The sequence below is a fragment of the Chelonia mydas genome, chromosome 25 (assembly GCF_015237465.2).
Source record: "Chelonia mydas isolate rCheMyd1 chromosome 25, rCheMyd1.pri.v2, whole genome shotgun sequence".
NCBI lineage: Eukaryota > Metazoa > Chordata > Testudines > Cheloniidae > Chelonia > Chelonia mydas.
In genome coordinates this window covers 3,201,303-3,219,229 of record NC_057858.1, presented here as the reverse complement: position 1 = coordinate 3,219,229, position 17,927 = coordinate 3,201,303, and the positions used below count along the sequence as shown (strand labels likewise).

Sequence of the window (17,927 nt, the reverse complement as noted above, 5' to 3'; positions counted from 1 at the left end):
AGACATTCTAGCCTTCAGAATGAGAATCCCTGAATATTACATAGATTAGTTGGTGGGTCTCAGTCTAGTTCCAAATGGTCATATCAACGTAACAAAACCCATCACCATAATTTGCCCTACCACTAGCAGTCAGCAGACAGAAGGGCTGAATGGATCATGAAAAATACCCTCCCCAGATGTGATCACTATAGGTCAAAAACACCCCAGCCCCCAATACCTTGCCCTGCTGCCAACCATTCTGTAGGAAGATAGAGGACCTCATTCTCGTAGGCTGCCAATCTGGCACCTTCACCAACACCAAGATTTACTTAAAAAACCATGACTCTCCCACCTTGCACATTCCTCCGTTTCAACTGTGCGCCATAAAAGTTCTATTTGGGTTCTCTCTCCCCCTCTGCAGAAGGTTTTAAACAGCTGTATGCAACTCACCTCAGTGAGGGCAGTCTTCTTCAGTGCCAGACCTGAGGAGAGAAGAACAGTAGGTCAGTAGGAGGATGGTCACAGGCTCTTAGCAGGTGCATTTATCCCAACAGCTGATCAGTCGAGCAAATAGTCAGAAGAAACAAGGCAGTAATTTTTTGCCCAGCTTTCATTTCTGCAAGTGCAGGGGTCCCAAGTTAAAGAACAAGCCTGGACAACTTGGCTTTTAGAAGCTCATAGGTTGCCCATGTCTTCTTTCCTAGCTGTCGGTGGGGTTTTTACTCTAAAGGTGTTACATTGACATAACTTTCCCCTACTTCTTGCTGTTCCTCTAGTAATGGGACTGTGCTACACTGAATAATTATTTAATTAAAGCCCAAAGAGGCTTTTATGATTCTCTCTTCTAGACGCTCAACAAGAGGAAAGACTGGTCTGAATTGAGCCCCAGATCTACTTAAAGAACCCCAAGCACACTAATGTATTAGCTTTCACGGCACCCTGGTGAAGAAGGAAGTATTATTCCCATTTTACAGACAAGGAACTGAGGCACAGATTAAATGACTTGCCTAAGGTCACACAGAAAGGCAAAGTCTGAGCATGTCCCACTAGCACCTTAACACAAGCCCATCCTTTTCCCACCTTATCTGTAGTCAAACTTTGCAGACTGAGCCATGCACGTTTCTAAATGAGAACAGCCCCCTTTGCTGTCTGAGCCAGAGCACGCTAACTGAACAAGGGGCCTTTGCAATGGGCTAATGCAGCGCTACTAAATTTTCATTCAAAGGAAAAAAAACCCCAAAAAACCAAAAACCCCCCAAGCAGTTATGTGCACATATCAACAGCTCAACCGCCCCTAATTCTGGAGAATTCTGGCTTTCATGAAGCTGACCCTGGATGACTTCAAGCATCAAGAGCTGCTCATAGAGGAGCCCTTTCAGCAATACAGCACACCCCTGCAGAGCTGCCCTAAAGGCTTGCAAGTTAAGTAATCATCTCCTTAAATGGAGAGTTCTGCTGGAAGAGCCAATGTGCTAAATGGGAGGGAAAAGCTCTTTTTAAAAAGAAGAAATAATGGATTTCACTGTGAGGCTGCCTAACTAGCATTACCTGCTTCCAGTTACCTGGTTTGAGAGACACACAGGCCTTGTACATGCTTCCAGGTTTACAGGAACGATAGGATCAGCAGACTATTGAACAATCCTTAATCCTTCTAAATGAAGGATTTCATGCTGCAAAGCAGAACACTGAAATTCATTCTGCACAGAACAAAGGCTCCATACCCGCAGCCACCCCTCCCCACTTAACCTGCCCTTGAACCACCAGGTAGACATGTAACTGATGCAGCTCCTGCTTATGGCCTAAATGCAGATTTCCTAAAGTCTAAGGGAGTAGCTGTTTCAGCAAGGCAGGAGGAGCAAGAGGATGTTTCTGTCCAATTCTTTAGGACTCATGACATGCCAGCATGGAGCAGTGCAGGCCAAGGGAGCCAGCGCTGCTGATCAGACTTTCCCATTCCGTCAGACATTATGGGAACTAACGCAGCTTGACCCGAAAGCTCTTCAGAAAAAGAGGGGATGCTGTCAGTAAGCTGGGATGTGCCATACCCACCCTTCTTGAAGAGCTCAGAGATTTTCAACCAAGTGGCAGTACTACAAGATCTGGTTCAAAATTAGTATTAACAAGAATTCGAGATTAGCAGGAACATCCTAATACCGTGCTGATCCCACAACAATGCATCTACAGGGTCCTATGACAAGGGCTCCCTTCGGTTATATTTCAGGAAACAAACAGAAAGAAAAGCGCTTCCTACTGGCCACCTGGGGCTGGGCCCTTTCTGAACAGATGCTGGAAGATGATCTCATTGGCTTGGTTTTCACTAGGAATATTTAAAAATAAAAGTTTACCACTGCATCCATGGCCCAGATCCTGTGTTAAAAAGATGAGGAGCCCTAGCATCAATAGGCCTACAGCGGCTTCCACGGAGCAGGTCTAGGCAACCTGATGCTTTGAATGGTGATGGCAGGCTGACCACCCCCGGGCTCCCGATGTTGCTAGCACAGCTAGAGCTGAACCAGCCATAGGTAGATTGCCCTAGGCAAACAGAACCAAATATCTTATTCATTTATTTTTTAAAAAACTCCCCCAAGTGCAACAGGTAAATGACCAGTAGGAAGGATGAGCAGAAGGGCCCTGGATTCCATTCCACTGCACTTTCTTCAGTAACCAGTACTGTTCTTTGCATAAATCGTATCGCTCACTCCCACTTCAGAGCTCATAGGACTAACCTCCGCTAGGACGACGAGCAGACAGAAAATCTTTTCACAACCATTCTAGGTCACAACATGGTCTCCTGTTGCCTGTGCTGCCTATCCAGATTGTAAGTTCCTCAGGACAAGGCCCCTCTTCTCAATGCCAACAAACACGCCATCTACTCAAAGGCATGATTCAAAGGGCCAGATTCTGTTCCCAGTTACACCAGCATAGCCTTGTTGAAATCAATGGAGGTGCACAGTGTAACAGAGCAGAATTTGAGCCAGAGAGGCTATGTTTTCTATGCTGACTGTAGGAAGGTAAAGGCTAAGGTCCCTTCTGCTACAGCTTTGTATTCCACAGGAGTTAATCTTTCTCCACATTGTCCGAATTCCAGAGCAAAAGATTATCTTTAATTTTGTGATAATTACCATAAGCTGCTTTAGTGCCCAGCATCTGGAGTGTCTAATGTTGTCTGTGTTCCAAGTGCGGAGTCCACACTGATTGTCTGGAGTAGGAGTGATCAAAACAGCCACCTAGGGCAAGGGATCACAGCTCTTTGGAACAAATTTTGTTTCGGGGGCCACAGCATTGACAGCAAAAATCGGCTTTCAAAATAAACAGGCTTTCTGTCTGTGCAGAAATCGAAAGTATTCCATTGGCTACTCAGTGTGCAGCATTTGGCTGTGCTTATCTCTTAAGTAAGCTGACAGATGGCCTGGTGCATAGACAATCCAGGAAGTTTTTGGAAAGCGTAGGGGACAATTTCCTGGTGCAAGTGCTAGAGGAGCCAACTAGGGGGGGAGCTTTTCTTCACCTGCTGCTCACAAACCGGGAAGAATTAGTGGGGGAAGCAAAAGTGGATGGGAATCTGGGGGGCAGTGACCATGAGTTGGTTGAGTTCAGGATCCTGACACAGGGAAGAAAGGTAAGCAGCAGGATACGGATCCTGGACTTCAGGAAAGCAGACTTCGACTCCCTCAGGGAACGGATGGGTAGGATCCCCTGGGGGACTAACATGAAGGGGAAAGGAGTCCAGGAGAGCTGGCTGTATTTCAAGGAATCCCTGTTGAGGTTACAGGGACAAACCATCCCAATGAGTCGAAAGAATAGTAAATATGGCAGACGACCAGCTTGGCTTAACAGTGAAATCCTAGCGGATCTTAAACATAAAAAAGAAGCTTACAAGAAGTGGAAGGTTGGACATATGACCAGGGATGAGTATAAAAATATTGCTCGGGCATGTAGGAATGAAATCAGGAGGGCCAAATCGCACCTGGAGCTGCAGCTAGCAAGAGATGTCAAGAGTAACAAAAAGGGTTTCTTCAGGTATGTTGGCAACAAGAAGAAAGCCAAGGAAAGTGTGGGCCCCTTACTGAATGAGGGAAGCAACCTAGTGACAGAGGATGTGGAAAAAGCTAATGTACTCAATGCTTTTTTTGCCTCTGTCTTCACGAACAAGGTCAGCTCCCAGACTGCTGCGCTGGGCAGCACAGCATGGGGAGTAGATGGCCAGCCCTCAGTGGAGAAAGAGGTGGTTAGGGACTATTTAGAAAAGCTGGACGTGCACAAGTCCATGGGGCCGGACGAGTTGCATCCGAGAGTGCTAAAGGAACTGGCGGCTGTGATTGCAGAGCCATTGGCCATTGTCTTTGAAAATTCGTGGCGAATGGGGGAAGTCCCGGATGACTGGAAAAAGGCTAACATAGTGCCAATCTTTAAAAAAGGGAAGAAGGAGGATCCTGGGAACTACAGGCCAGTCAGCCTCATCTCAGTCCCCGGAAAAATCATGGAGCAGGTCCTCAAAGAATCAATCCTGAAGCACTTACATGAGAGGAAAGTGATTAGGAACAGTCAGCATGGATTCACCAAGGGAAGGTCATGCCTGACTAATCTAATCGCCTTCTATGATGAGATTACTGGTTCTGTGGATGAAGGGAAAGCAGTGGATGTATTGTTTCTTGACTTTAGCAAAGCTTTTGACACGGTCTCCCACAGTATTCTTGTCAGCAAGTTAAAGAAGTATGGGCTGGATGAATGCACTATAAGGTGGGTAGAAAGTTGGCTAGATTGTCAGGCTCAACGGGTAGTGATCAATGGCTCCATGTCTAGTTGGCAGCCGGTGTCAAGTGGAGTGCCCCAGGGGTCGGTCCTGGGGCCGGTTTTGTTCAATATCTTCATAAATGATCTGGAGGATGGTGTGGATTGCACTCTCAGCAAATTTGCGGATGATACTAAACTGGGAGGAGTGGTAGATACGCTGGAGGGCAGGGATAGGATACAGAGGGACCTAGACAAATTGGAGGATTGGGCCAAAAGAAATCTGATGAAGTTCAATAAGGATAAGTGCAGGGTCCTGCACTTAGGACGGAAGAACCCAATGCATCACTACAGACTAGGGACCGAATGGCTAGGCAGCAGTTCTGTGGAAAAGGACCTATGGGTTACAGTGGACGAGAAGCTGGATATGAGTCAGCAGTGTGCCCTTGTTGCCAAGAGGCCAATGGCATTTTGGGATGTATAAGTAGGGGCATAGCGAGCAGATCGAGGGACGTGATCGTTCCCCTCTATTCGACATTGGTGAGGCCTCATCTGGAGTACTGTGTCCAGTTTTGGGCCCCACACTACAAGAAGGACGTGGAGAAACTGGAGAGAGTCCAGCGAAGGGCAACAAAAATGATTAGGGGTCTGGAACACATGACTTATGAGGAGAGGCTGAGGGAACTGGGATTGTTTAGTCTGCGGAAGAGAAGAATGAGGGGGGATTTGATAGCTGCTTTCAACTACCTGAGAGGTGGTTCCAGAGAGGATGGTTCTAGACTATTCTCAGTGGTAGAAGAGGACAGGACAAGGAGTAATGGTCTCAAGTTGCAGTGGGGGAGGTCTAGGTTGGATATTAGGAAAAACTTTTTCACTAGGAGGGTGGTGAAACACTGGAATGCGTTACCTAGGGAGGTGGTAGAATCTCCTTCCTTAGAAGTTTTTAAGGTCAGGCTTGACAAAACCCTGGCTGGGATGATTTGACTGGGGATTGGTCCTGCTTTGAGCAGGGGGTTGGACTAGATGACCTCCTGAGGTCCCTTCCAACCCTGATATTCTATGATTCTATGAAATGCCCCTTTAAAGAGAATCCTGCCACATTCTGGGGTTCTAATGAAAAAACTGCGGCTAAATATAAAAAAACTGATTTATTTTATTTTTATTTATAGAATAATTCACTCATTTTGATTTAACTTAAGACTAGAATCTATATAAGTAAACACCTTAACTGAAACTGGTTTCACTCACAAGTTCTATAGTAGGAGATTCCAGGGTGCCAAAACAATCCTTTACAGAAGAGAAATAGGCCATAAAGCAAACTCTTCACACTTGCTCCCTAATGTGAGTTGGAGACTCACTGCCATAAAGATTGGCACCTAGATAATCAATGACAGAAAACATCTTAACTTTAGTTGTCTGCTCCAAAGCCCGCTGAACAGCCACGACCGTACTCTCAGGTGGAAAAATGAGGCAACACTTAAAGATTTAAATGACGACTGCAAAGCTTTCATAGAAATTAACTCAAAGAGCCAGTGGATTGGATGCCCTAGTGCAGTACAATATAACGGCACTGTGCTAAATGCAGGTGCACTAAGTTCTAATGGGCTGAACCTCCTCACTGACTATTATTTGTGGGCCAACTTCCAGCCCTAGTTGTACAGCAGGGAGAATGCATGGAAGGAGACACAGGGTAAACTTAACAGGTGGCAATCTGGTAACATTTGGGTTGAGACTTCACATCAGGAAAAAACAATTAAATACATTTCTATTAAGTATTATGATAGGAGCCAGTAGCAACACAGCTAAGGTTGCCTAACACTTTCCATTACTGTCCCGATGCTTATAAAGCGTTTGCCAAACTAAGCAATTGGGTTGAAATTCTTTATGCTAGGTGTCTATCTCAGGGTAAATTTATTTGGAAAGTTTCAGCCAAAACAGTTCAGATGTTTCAGAGAAGGTGGTTTTTGTTTTGGGGGATTTTTAGAGGGGTAAAGGTAATCAGATGTTTTCCCAATGCAGCCACAATTTTTCCCTCACTGTGCAGGGTGTTTAAGTTGAATACTTAACTGTGGTGTGCTCCATGACTTTTCCAGTAAACATGGCAATGAAAAAAGGCAGTAAAGAGTTGTAAAGTCCCAAGACAATTCAATCTAAATAGGTTCAAGAATCTTATTTAGCTTAGCCCTAGGTTAGCTTAGTCTAGTCACAGGTCTCAAAGCACTTTACGAAGAGATTTCAGTACTCCCATTTTACAGATGGAGATAAGTGAAGGAACATGTCCAAGGTCACCCAGCAGGTCACTGGCAGAGGCAGGAACAGAACCCAGTGCTTCTGCCTCCCAGATCATGCTGCCTTCCCAAGAGTCTACAGCTGGGTGTGTGCATGTATAGGAGGCGTTGTCTACACCACACTTTCATCGGTAAAACTTCTGTCATTCAGGGGGTGTGAAAAACACCCCCTCACCCCCGCCAACGACAAAAGTTTTACCAACAAAAAGCGTCAGTGCGAACAGTGCTGTGTCAGCGGGAGAGCTCTCCCACTGAGAGGTGGGAGCTTTGTCAGTGGGGGTGGATTTATTTTGTCAGCATGAGAGCTCTCCCCTGCTGACAAAGAATGACTATACTGCGCACCTTTTAGTGGTACGGCTGTAATGGCACAGCTGTGTTGCTAAAAGGTGTGTAGTGTCGACATAGCCTAAAAAAATCGGAAGACTACCCATATGCCGTTTCTAAGCCAAATTTCAGTAAAGGCAGAAAGGCCCTCATTGGCCAAAACCTATGTAAAGACTGAAGTTTTAAAACTAAGTTTTTCAGTTATTTAAGCACAAAGGAGAAACTTGAAAAGCTAAACGACTAAAGAAGAAATTTTCAAAGCTATTCCTTCAAAAGCAGCTAGACGAAGCCACCAAAAATGTTCACTTCTGAGCTAAGAGTCACAAGAAGTTTCTATCCAAGGGTAACTCCTTCAGAACATTTACAGACATCTGATAATAGGGTCTTATAATGAAGATACCCCTACCACTACCAATGTTATTGCTACTGTGATGTTATGCAGGGTAAGGCCAAGGAAGTAAAGCTTGAGTAGCTGGTGAATTTACCGAGGACTCATTTGTTGTTACAATCAACCTCAGATGTCAGTAAATAAGTACACTCCTGAATATGAAATGCCACTTAGTGGTGGGGGGAGGGATAGCTCAGTGATTTGAGCATTGGCCTGCTAAACCCAGGGCTGTGAGTTCAATCCTTGAGGGGGCCATTTACGGACCTGGGGCAAAAATTGGGGATTGGTCCTGCTTTGAGCAGGGGGTTGGACTAGATGACCTCCTGAGGTCTCTTCCAGCCCTGATATTCTATGATTCTCCTTTTATTAGAAAGTTATATTGATAACACCAGAAAAAAAATGCAATAGACGGTGCATAAAAGACTTTTGGCTGATCAACACTGGTTGTCCATTTTAGCAGTCGCAACATAGCTGAACTTTGGAAGATAGTGTGTGAAAGCACTGGATTACATTTTTATTTTATGACTAGTAGTGACATTTACAAGCCTGACATTTCTTCAATGCTGACCCTTTCCAATCAACTAGAAGATTGTATGTTATGCTACTATAATGCATGTACACAAAACATTTTTATGTTTGTTCAATCCGCTCTGAATGAAACTGAATTGCAGGAGGAAGATGATTGTATGAGGAGGGGGTTAAACTAGTAAAATGGGAGGGTAAAAAGAGGGAAGATATGAGCATTCAGATGGCACAAAATTGAGATGTCGAGAACAATATTAATCAAGGAACCAAAGGACATGAAGAGAAGGAATTCTTGAATTGCCTATTTCCCAAAGAACCATGCACATTCTTAACCTGTCTAGACAATATGGAGAAGCAAAGAGAGCATCAAGGATGTGAAGATTTCTTGTTAGGTCAGTTCTAACTGCAGCTTGTTCTGGTCAATGTATTACATTACAAAGCACTGGAAGAGAAACTGGAGAGCGCAGAGGTATGAGCTATAAAAAGGGAATGAAAACACACATATTTAGACATGTTATAAGAGAAATATGGTGGGAAGTACTCGAAATGAAATATCCATCTTAAGAGACGGCACAATGCTGTTCTTTTCCATTAGAGACTGATCTTAAAAAGAAATTAAGGAAAAAGCAATTCGGACAAGATGCCAAAAAAGGACTTCTCATGCTGAGACTCATAAGCATCCTAAGTAGGCAAGCCAGCCAGGCAAGGTTGTAGAGAAGAAATCAGTGCTGGCATTCAGAATGCATCAAATGGAAAAGTGGACTGGGATGAAGCCAACCTCAGAGCACCTCCATCTTGTCCCCACAACATGCAGTCTCAGTTCCTACCCAGCGGCACAGCACGAGGGCAGTAATTAGAGGGAAAACAGAGTAACATCACTCTGAAGGGGAAGCTATTTACAAACTGGCCTTCCCAGAGATCTACAATGACCTACTTTACCTTGTTAAATAGATAAGCCTTCCCTTTAAAAAGCAACACAGCTTGCTGAGGATGATATACGTAAAGTAACCCACGATTTAAAAAAAAAAATACAGCACATCCCTGCAAGGAGCTGCTGTGGCTAACTGTACCCAGAACAAAGAAAATTCCGCAATTTATGCCATTTGTGAGCTTACAGAATTAGTGAAGTAAAGCAATTTGAGAGGTTGTACTCATTAAGGGGGAAAGACAACATAAGACGAGCCTGTAAAAGGCAAGCAAACTTTATATACCGAAATGAATCCATTCTCCCCTAGAGCATTCAGGACAATTCAGTGAGTTACTTAGGCCTGTCTATACATAGGAGTTGCACCTGTTTAACTAACAAGCTACAAAACAAATCACACCAGTTCAGCTCTGTGTTTAGATGAGGCATTCTACAGCACCATAAGTGAGCATGGTGCATTATAAGCACCACACAGCTCAAGCCCTGGAGAGCTTACCATCCAAGCAAGCTGTATCGAAGAGGGTAGAACTGAGTAGCATCCAGCTTTCCATAGCCACTGGCTGGAGCAGGTTTCACAGGAGACTTTCAGAGGCTCCCAGACATGAGTGGAGGTATCAGACTACTTACTTCAATTTGGCCTCTGGAGTAAACGGCCCATCAGCAGAGAGGGAGAATGTCCAGCTACCTCCCAGTCCCACCACTACAGCTTCAACTGCTTGGTCCTCCATACTCCCCTCCTTATCCTCCCTTCCTTCCCTCCTCTACTCCTATTAATTCTTCAACTCCCTCACAGTATGTAAAAAACCAACCACCACCACCAGGTGGAACTACCACGCCATTTGCCAACCATCATCCTCTGCACTCTGATTGTATGTTGCACAAAAGTGTGCTGAAGAATATCCATGCAATCCTCTTCAAGATCCTTCCTATCCCACAAGCGAAGGAAGACAGAAGTCAGAAGATTATGAAAGTCAATCGCTGACTCAGTAAAGTGGAGTAGAGATTTGTTTTGTGGAATGTTGGTCCACCTTCTATGGAGAGAGGGGGCTAGATAGTTTGGACGGACTCCACCCCACTAGAACGGGACCAATCACCTTGGGAACAGACTGGTCAGAAAAGTCAGGAAGGGGTTAAACAAATAACGAAAGAGGAGGGTAAAAAGAGGGAAAATATAAACTCCTCACTGGCACAAATCAAGATGTTGAGAACAATATTAATCAAGGAATCAAAGGACATGAAGAGAAGGCATTCTGGAATTGCCGATACACCAACGCTAGGAGTTTGGGTGACAAAGAAGAACTGGAATTGCTCATTTGTGAATGTAAATTCGATCTAGGTGATATTACAGAAACCTGGTGGATGTTCTGCACAACTGGAATGTGAAAATCTATGGTTAAAACCTATTTAAGAAGGATTGAGTGGACAAAGCGGGAGGGAGAGTGGCACTGTCAAAAATGCCATTGCCCTGAGTAACTGATAATTCAGAAGAAAATAATACAGAATATTGATCCATAAGCATTCAAACAGATACAATACAAGGTCAGGTATTAGTTGGTACTGACAACCAAATCACACTAAGAAACAGGATGACGGCTACCTTATGCGCCTATCTATAAAGTGTAGAGGAAAAAGCTATGTGATCATGGGGGACTTCAACTGGAGTGACATATGCTGGAAGTCTCATGTTGCCAGTACTAAAACTTCCTTGGAATTTCTAAATATTACACATGACAATTTCTTAACTCAAAGTGTTGTAGCCAACACAGGACAATTCGATATTAGACGTTGTCCTAACAGATAAAGAGGAACTGATCACTGAACTAAAAATTAATATTAGCTTGTGTACAAGTGTTCAAGACTTGATCACATTTATAATGTGCAAGTTGAATGAAGTCCAGACCAGTAAAATATATATACACACACACACGGTGCTTTAATAGGATGAATTTCACAAAGCTGAAGACAATTGTGAGCCAAATCAGCTCAAGGAAGAATTTAATCAGAAAAATGAGAATGAATACCAGATATCCCAAAAGCCACAAACCCGTAATCAAGGAAGAAGGCCGTGCTGGTTAAAAAACTGACCTGGTTTAGAGAGGAAATGAGGGTAGCTATAACAAATAAAAAATAATATAACAAATGGAAGAAAGGGAAAATTAATAGTAATGAATATAAATGAGAAGTTAAGTACTGTAGAAAATTAATAAGGGAAGGAAAGGGACAAGGAGAAATCTATAGCCAGCAGAGTTAAGGACAATAATAAAAAGAATCCTGCCAATGGTACTGGTCCATTACTCAATGTAGGTGGTAGAATTATCAATAATAATGTAGAAAATGCAAAGTGTTCAGTAAATATTACTGTTCTATATTTGAGGAAAACAACAGATATATTCTCATTGTATGGTGATAACAATCCATTCAGCTAGTATCTTTGGAGGATGTTAAACAGAGGCTACTAAAGTTAGACATTTTTAAAATCAGCGGGTCCAGATAACTTGCATCCAAGAATTTTTAGAGAGCTGGCTGGGGAGCTCGATGGATCATTAATGTTGATTTTCAATAAGTCTTGGAGCATTGGAGGAGTTCTAGAAGCCTGGAAGAAAGCGAATGTTGTGCTAATTTTTAAAACGGGTAAACAGGATGACCCAAATAATTATAGGCCTGTCATCCTGATACCAATCCTGGGTAAGATAATGGAGCTGCTGATTCAGGACTCTATTAATAAAGAATTAAAGGAGGGTAATGTAATTAATGCAAATTAACATGGGTTTAAGGGTAATAGTTCCTGTCAAACTAACTTGATTTTTTTTAAATGAGATTACAAATATGGCTGATAAAGGTAATAGTGTTGACGTAATATACTTACGCCTCTCTAAGGCGTTTGACTTGGTACCGCACAACATTTTGATTAAAAACTGGAACAATATAAAATTAACATGGCACACGTTAAATGGATTAAAATCTGGCTAACTAATAGATCTCAAAATGTAACCATAAATGGGGAACTGTCGTAGAGCATGTGTGTTTCCAGTGGCATCCCACAGGGATCGGTTCTTGGCCCTACTCTACTTATCAATTTTATCAATGACCTGGAAGAAAAGTGAAATCATCATTGATAAAGTTGGCAGATGACAAAAATTGTGGGAGCAGTAAACAATGAAGACAGGTTATTGATTTGAGTGATTCGACTGTGGTTCTCAACCAGGGGTCCGGGCACCACTGGGGGGCCCCAAGCAGGTTTCAGGGGGTCCGCCAAGCAGGGCCAGCATTAGACTTGCTGTGGCCCAGGGCAGAAAGCTGAAGTCCCACTGCATGGGCTGAAGCTGAAGCCTGAGCAACTTAGCTCCACAGGGCCTCCTGTGGTGGGGGGCCCCAGGCAATTGCCCTGCTTGCTACCCCCTAACACTGGCCCTGCCTTTTATATGCAGATGGTTGTTGTGGCACAGGTGGGCTGTGGAGTCTTTATAGCATGTTGGGGGGCCTCAGAAAGAAAAAGGTTGAGAACGCCTGTTCTAAAAGACCTGCTCTAGGAATTATTGTGGGGCAATTCTCCGACCTGTTTACACAGGAGGTCACACTAGATGATCATAATGCTCCTATCTGGCCTCAGAATAGATGAATCTCTTTCCCACACCCTTTGTCTTGCCTATTTTGATGGTAGGCTCTTCAGGGCAGAAAAATGTCTTCTTATATCTGTTTGTACAACACCTAGCAAAAAGGGGCTCTGATCTGGACTGGGGCCTTTGGGTGCCACCGTAATATAAATATTATTATGCAGCAACAGCAGAGAGCTATGAGCCCCCCAGAACAGTTTCTATACCACACTGTACATGGTCTCTCTCAAGATAAAGTGGGACTGGGGTAGCTTCAAGAATCCCAGGACACTCATTTTAGTGCCTCTTGCTGGCACAGTCTATAGCTGTGAACTCCCCCATATTTGGCTACAGACTGGCTAACCTAGTGAGGAGGGCTTTAAACTAGGTTCGAAGGGGGAAGGTCACCAAAGCCCACAGGCAAGTCAAAAATATGGAGACCTGGGAGAAGGATCGGACTCTGTGCGGAGCATGGGCTGTTATAGCAGAAATAAGGGAGAGAACACAGAACTGGGAGTGGGGAGAGGGAAATCAAATCAGTATCGTAGATGTCTGTGTGCTAATGTGAGAAATATGGGAAATAAGCAGGAAGAACTCGAAATGCTAGTAAACACACACAACTATGAAATAGCTGGCATCACGGAAACTTGGTGGGATAATCCGCATGATGGGAATATTGGTACAGAAGGGTACAGCTTGCTCAGGAAGGGCAGGCAGGGAAAAAAGGGAGGAGGTGTTGCCTTATATATTAAAAATGTACACACTTGGATTGAGGTTGAGATAGAAATAAGAGACAGACTTGTTGAAAGTCTCTGGGTAACGATAAAGGGGGTAAAAAAAACAAGGGTGATGTCATGGTCGGGGTCTACTACAGACCACCAAACCAAGAAGAAGTGGATGAGGCTTTTTTTAAAAAACTAACAAAATCATCCAAAGCCCAGGACTTGGTGGTGATGGGGGACTTCAGCTACCCAGACATCTATTAGGAAAACAACACAGCAGGGGACAGATTATCCAACAAGTTCTTGGAATGTATTGGAGATTATTTTTTATTTCAGAAGGTGGAGAAAGCTACTGGGGGGGGGGGGGGAGGCTGTTCTAGATTTGATTTTGACAAATAGGGAAGAACTGGCTGAGAATTTGAAAGTGGAAGGCAACTTGGGTGAAAGTGATGATGAAATGGTAGAGTTCATGATTCTAAGGAATGGTAGGAGGGAGAACAGCACAATAAAGACAATGGATTTCAAGGAGGCAGACTTTAGCAAACTCAGGGTGTTGGTAGGTAAAATCCCATGGGAAGCAAGTCTAAGGGGAAAAACAATTGAAGACAGTTGGCAGTTTTTCAAAGAGACATTATTAAGGCCACAAGAGCAAACTATCCCACTGCATAGGAAAGATGGGAAGTATGGCAAGAGACCACCCTGGCTTAACCAGGAGATCTTCAATGATCTAAAACTCAAAAAAAAAAAAAAGTCCTACAAAAAGTGGAAACTTGGTCAAATTACAAAGGATGAATATAAACAAACAACACAAGTATGTAGGGATAAAATTAGACAAGCCAAGGCACAAAATGAGATCAAACTAGCTAGGAACATAAAAGGAAACAACAAAACATTCTACAAATACATTAGAAGCAAGAGGAAGACCAAGGACAGAGTAGGCCCGTTACTCAATGAGGGGGGAAGACAATAACAGAAAATGTGGAAATGGCAGAGGTGCTTAATGATTTTTGTTTCGGTTTTCACCAAAAAGGTTGGTGGTGACTGGACGCCTAACATAGTGAATGCCAGTGAAAAAGAGGTAGGATCAGAATCTAAAATAGGGAAAGAACAAGTCAAAAATTATTTAGACAAGTTAGATGTCTTCAAGTCACCAGGGCCTGATTAAATGCATCCTAGAATACTCAAGGAGCTGACTGAGGAGATATCTAAGCCATTAGCAATTATCTTTGAAAAGTCATGGAAGATGTGAGACATTCCAGAAGACTGGGAAAAGGGCAAATATAGTGGACCTATAAAAAGGGAAATAAGGAAAACCTGGGGAATTACAGACCAGTCAGCTTAACTTCTGTATCCGGAAAGATAATGGAGCAAATAATTAAGCAATCAATTTGCAAACACCTAGAAGATAATAAGGTGATAAACAACAGTCAGCATGGATTTGTCAAGAACAAATCGTGTCAAACCAACTGATAGCTTACTTTGATAGGGTAACAAGCCTTGTGGATGGGGAGGGGGGGTGATATATCTAGACTTTAGTAAGGCTTTTGATATGGTCTTGCATGACCTTCTCATAAACAAACAAGGGAAATACAACCTAGATGGAGCTACTATAAGGTGGATGCATAACTGGTTGGAAAATAGTTCCCAGAGAGTAGTTATCAGGGGTTCACAGTCATGCTGGAAGGGTATAACGAGTGGGGTCCTGCAGGGATCAGTTCTGGGTACAGTTCTGTTCAATATCTTCATCAATGATTTAGAAAATGGCATAGAGAGTACACTTATAAAGTTTGCGGACGATACCAAGCTGGGAGAGGTTGCAAGTGCTTTGGAGGATAGGATGAAATGATCTGGACAAACTGGAGAAATGGTCTGAAGTAAATAGGATGAAATTCAATAAGGACAAATGCAAAGTACTCTACTTAGGAAGGAACAATCAGTTGCACACATACAAAATGGGCAATGACTGCCTAGGAAGGAGTACTGCGGAAAGGGATCTGGGGGTCATAGTGGATCACAAGCTAAATATGAGTCAACAGTGTAATGCTGCAACAAAAAAAGCAAACATCATTCTGGGATGTATTAGCAGGAGTGTTGTAAGCAAGACACGAGAAGTAATTCTTCGGCTCTACTCAGCACTGATTAGGCCTCAACTGGAGTATTGTGTCCAGTTCTGGGTGCCACAATTCAGGAAAGACGTGGACAAATTGGAGAAAGTCCAAAGAAGAGCAACAAAAATGATTAAAGGTCTAGAAAACTTGACCTGTGAGGGAAGACTGAAAAAATTGGGTTTGTTTAGTCTGGAGAAGAGACAACAGAGGGGACATGATAATGTTTTCAAGTACATAAAAGACTGTTACAAGGAGGAGGGAGAAAATTTTTTCTTCTTAATCTCTGAGGATAGGACAAGAAGCAATGGGCTTAAATTGCAGCAAGAACGGTTTAGGTTGGACTTTCGGAAAAAAATTCCTAACTGTCAGGGTGGTTAAGCACTGGAATAAATTGCCCAGGGAGGTTGTGGAATCTCCGTCATTGGGGATTTTTAAGAGCAGGTTGGACAAACACCTGTCAGGGATGGTCTAGATAATACTGAGTCCTGCCTTGAGTGCAGGGGACTGGACTAGATGAACTCTTGAGGTCCCTTCCAGTTATATGATATCTAGACTTCCTGCCCTATCGCATGAGAGACTTACACTGCGTGAACCTAGGGCCAGAGGAAAGAGCTCCCCTGTGACACTACAATCATTTTCTGAACTCACTCCTATAGGAAGGAGACCACCAGCTGAACTGTAGCCATATATTCTTTGAGCTAATCATTACACACTACATTATACAGCATAACCAGAGCTATGGAATAAGATGCCTTGCTCAAGGAATCTCTTTAGTATAAATGACTGCAACAAACAGGATACTTCTGCAGTAAAAAAAGGCATCTAACCAGGCTATTTCTAAGAAGTTCTTCAGCAGAAACTCATGCTGTCACAGGAAATAATCTGCTGTTATCCAGGATCACGAGGTGATTCAGGATAGCAATTAACTCATCCCACTCCAAGCCTAGACTACTTCTCACCACAGGGTATGCTCTTTCTCTCCTGACTCGCTACAACGGGGCATTCCTCCCACAGCGGGAACTGCTGAGCTAATACATACTGTGTTAAAACATCTCCTTGACAACGAACCAGGAAACATTTACAGCAGAGAGGCCAGTTCCAGCTCTGAATAAGCAGAACAAATGCAGTGAAATTTAAAACAATGAGCTATTTTACTGTTTTAAATCAGCTGCATGGCTAGGAAGGGCTTTTCAGAGAGCTTAGCATGAACTGTATGATAGGTCATCTGGAAAATGAATCAAAAATCTAATCAAGAAGAATATACACAATATCTAGTCGCAGAGTACACTGCTCCACATTCAGCTGTATCATTATGTAATCCAGTGGTACGTTCAGACATTTAACTTTCGCAATACAGTTTTTTACCACTAAAGACGAAGTGCAGATTTTAACCAAAAATAGTATTTCTTTCCACTTCTATGCCACCTGTCATTGGAGGATTTCAAAGATTAATCAAGAAAACTTCTTCACACCTGTGTTGTCACCAGTTTACAAATGGGAAAAAACAGGCAGATATGGGAGTGACTTTCCCAAAGGTCAACCAATGAGTCAGTGGTGAAGAAATGGAATCCTTTTCCTAATCCTTGGCTTCCCATTATTACAACCTCCAAAATCAAGCATTCACTATTGGCGAATTTTGACCTACAGACTAATTTGAGGCAGTCAACACCATTGGATCTCTTTTATCCCACAACGAGGGTTGTATAAAAACTGTAAGCTCTTTGAGACAGAAACCCATCTTCCTACATCTATGACATATCCAATGCCCTTTGACAGACACACCTTAGCAGGCCATTATACTTCCATGTTGATTTGTAGCAGAGGAAATAAGGTCCTTGGACATCCCGCAATGGATGTCTCCAGAGCCAATCAATATCATTCTGAATGCTCAAAAGCTATCCCGGGGGTGGGGGGGAAGAGGAGAATCTCACTCAAGAGCAAGAATGCACTCTCCTCAATCTACCCAGGAGAGAAATGTACTGTCTAGACCATCTCTGCTCCTGCCACATGACACTAGGACCCCAAAATAACAGACACTGAGCTTCCTCATTTGATCACTGGAGTTAACTGGGCAGACCCTACAGCTTTAGTATTTACTACAAATCACAGCTACTTTACCCATCTCTTTCAAGAATGGAGGCAGCAGGAAGTAGAACAAGAACCATGCTGCTCCTTTGGTTAGACTAAAAGGACAGGCTAAACTGACCATCAGCAGATTCCATCAGAACCACAAGCAGCATGTTGGACAATTAACAAAGGGGTCTCCAACTGTCCCACAAGACCCCAGACGACCTATTCCTGACACTATATTGAAGCCTGAAGCTGACCTGGAGAAGCCTGACAA

The 17,927-nt window shown here is 43.3% G+C and overlaps 1 protein-coding gene across 9 annotated transcripts in view; it reads right to left on the bottom strand.

Moving 5' to 3' along the window:
- The window catches only part of PIP5K1C (phosphatidylinositol-4-phosphate 5-kinase type 1 gamma), a 78,434-nt gene that overhangs the window by 33,409 nt on the left and 27,098 nt on the right, over positions 1 to 17,927 (bottom strand). For 8 of the 9 annotated variants that reach the window (XM_043535638.1, XM_037885536.2, XM_043535634.1 and 5 more), the window contains exon 2: positions 430 to 461. In XM_043535638.1, the coding sequence (XP_043391573.1) occupies positions 430 to 461 (32 nt within the window). Of the gene's footprint in view, positions 1 to 429; positions 462 to 1,541; positions 3,382 to 17,927 lie in introns of those variants that run through there. The other variant, XM_043535636.1, reaches the window with a different exon arrangement.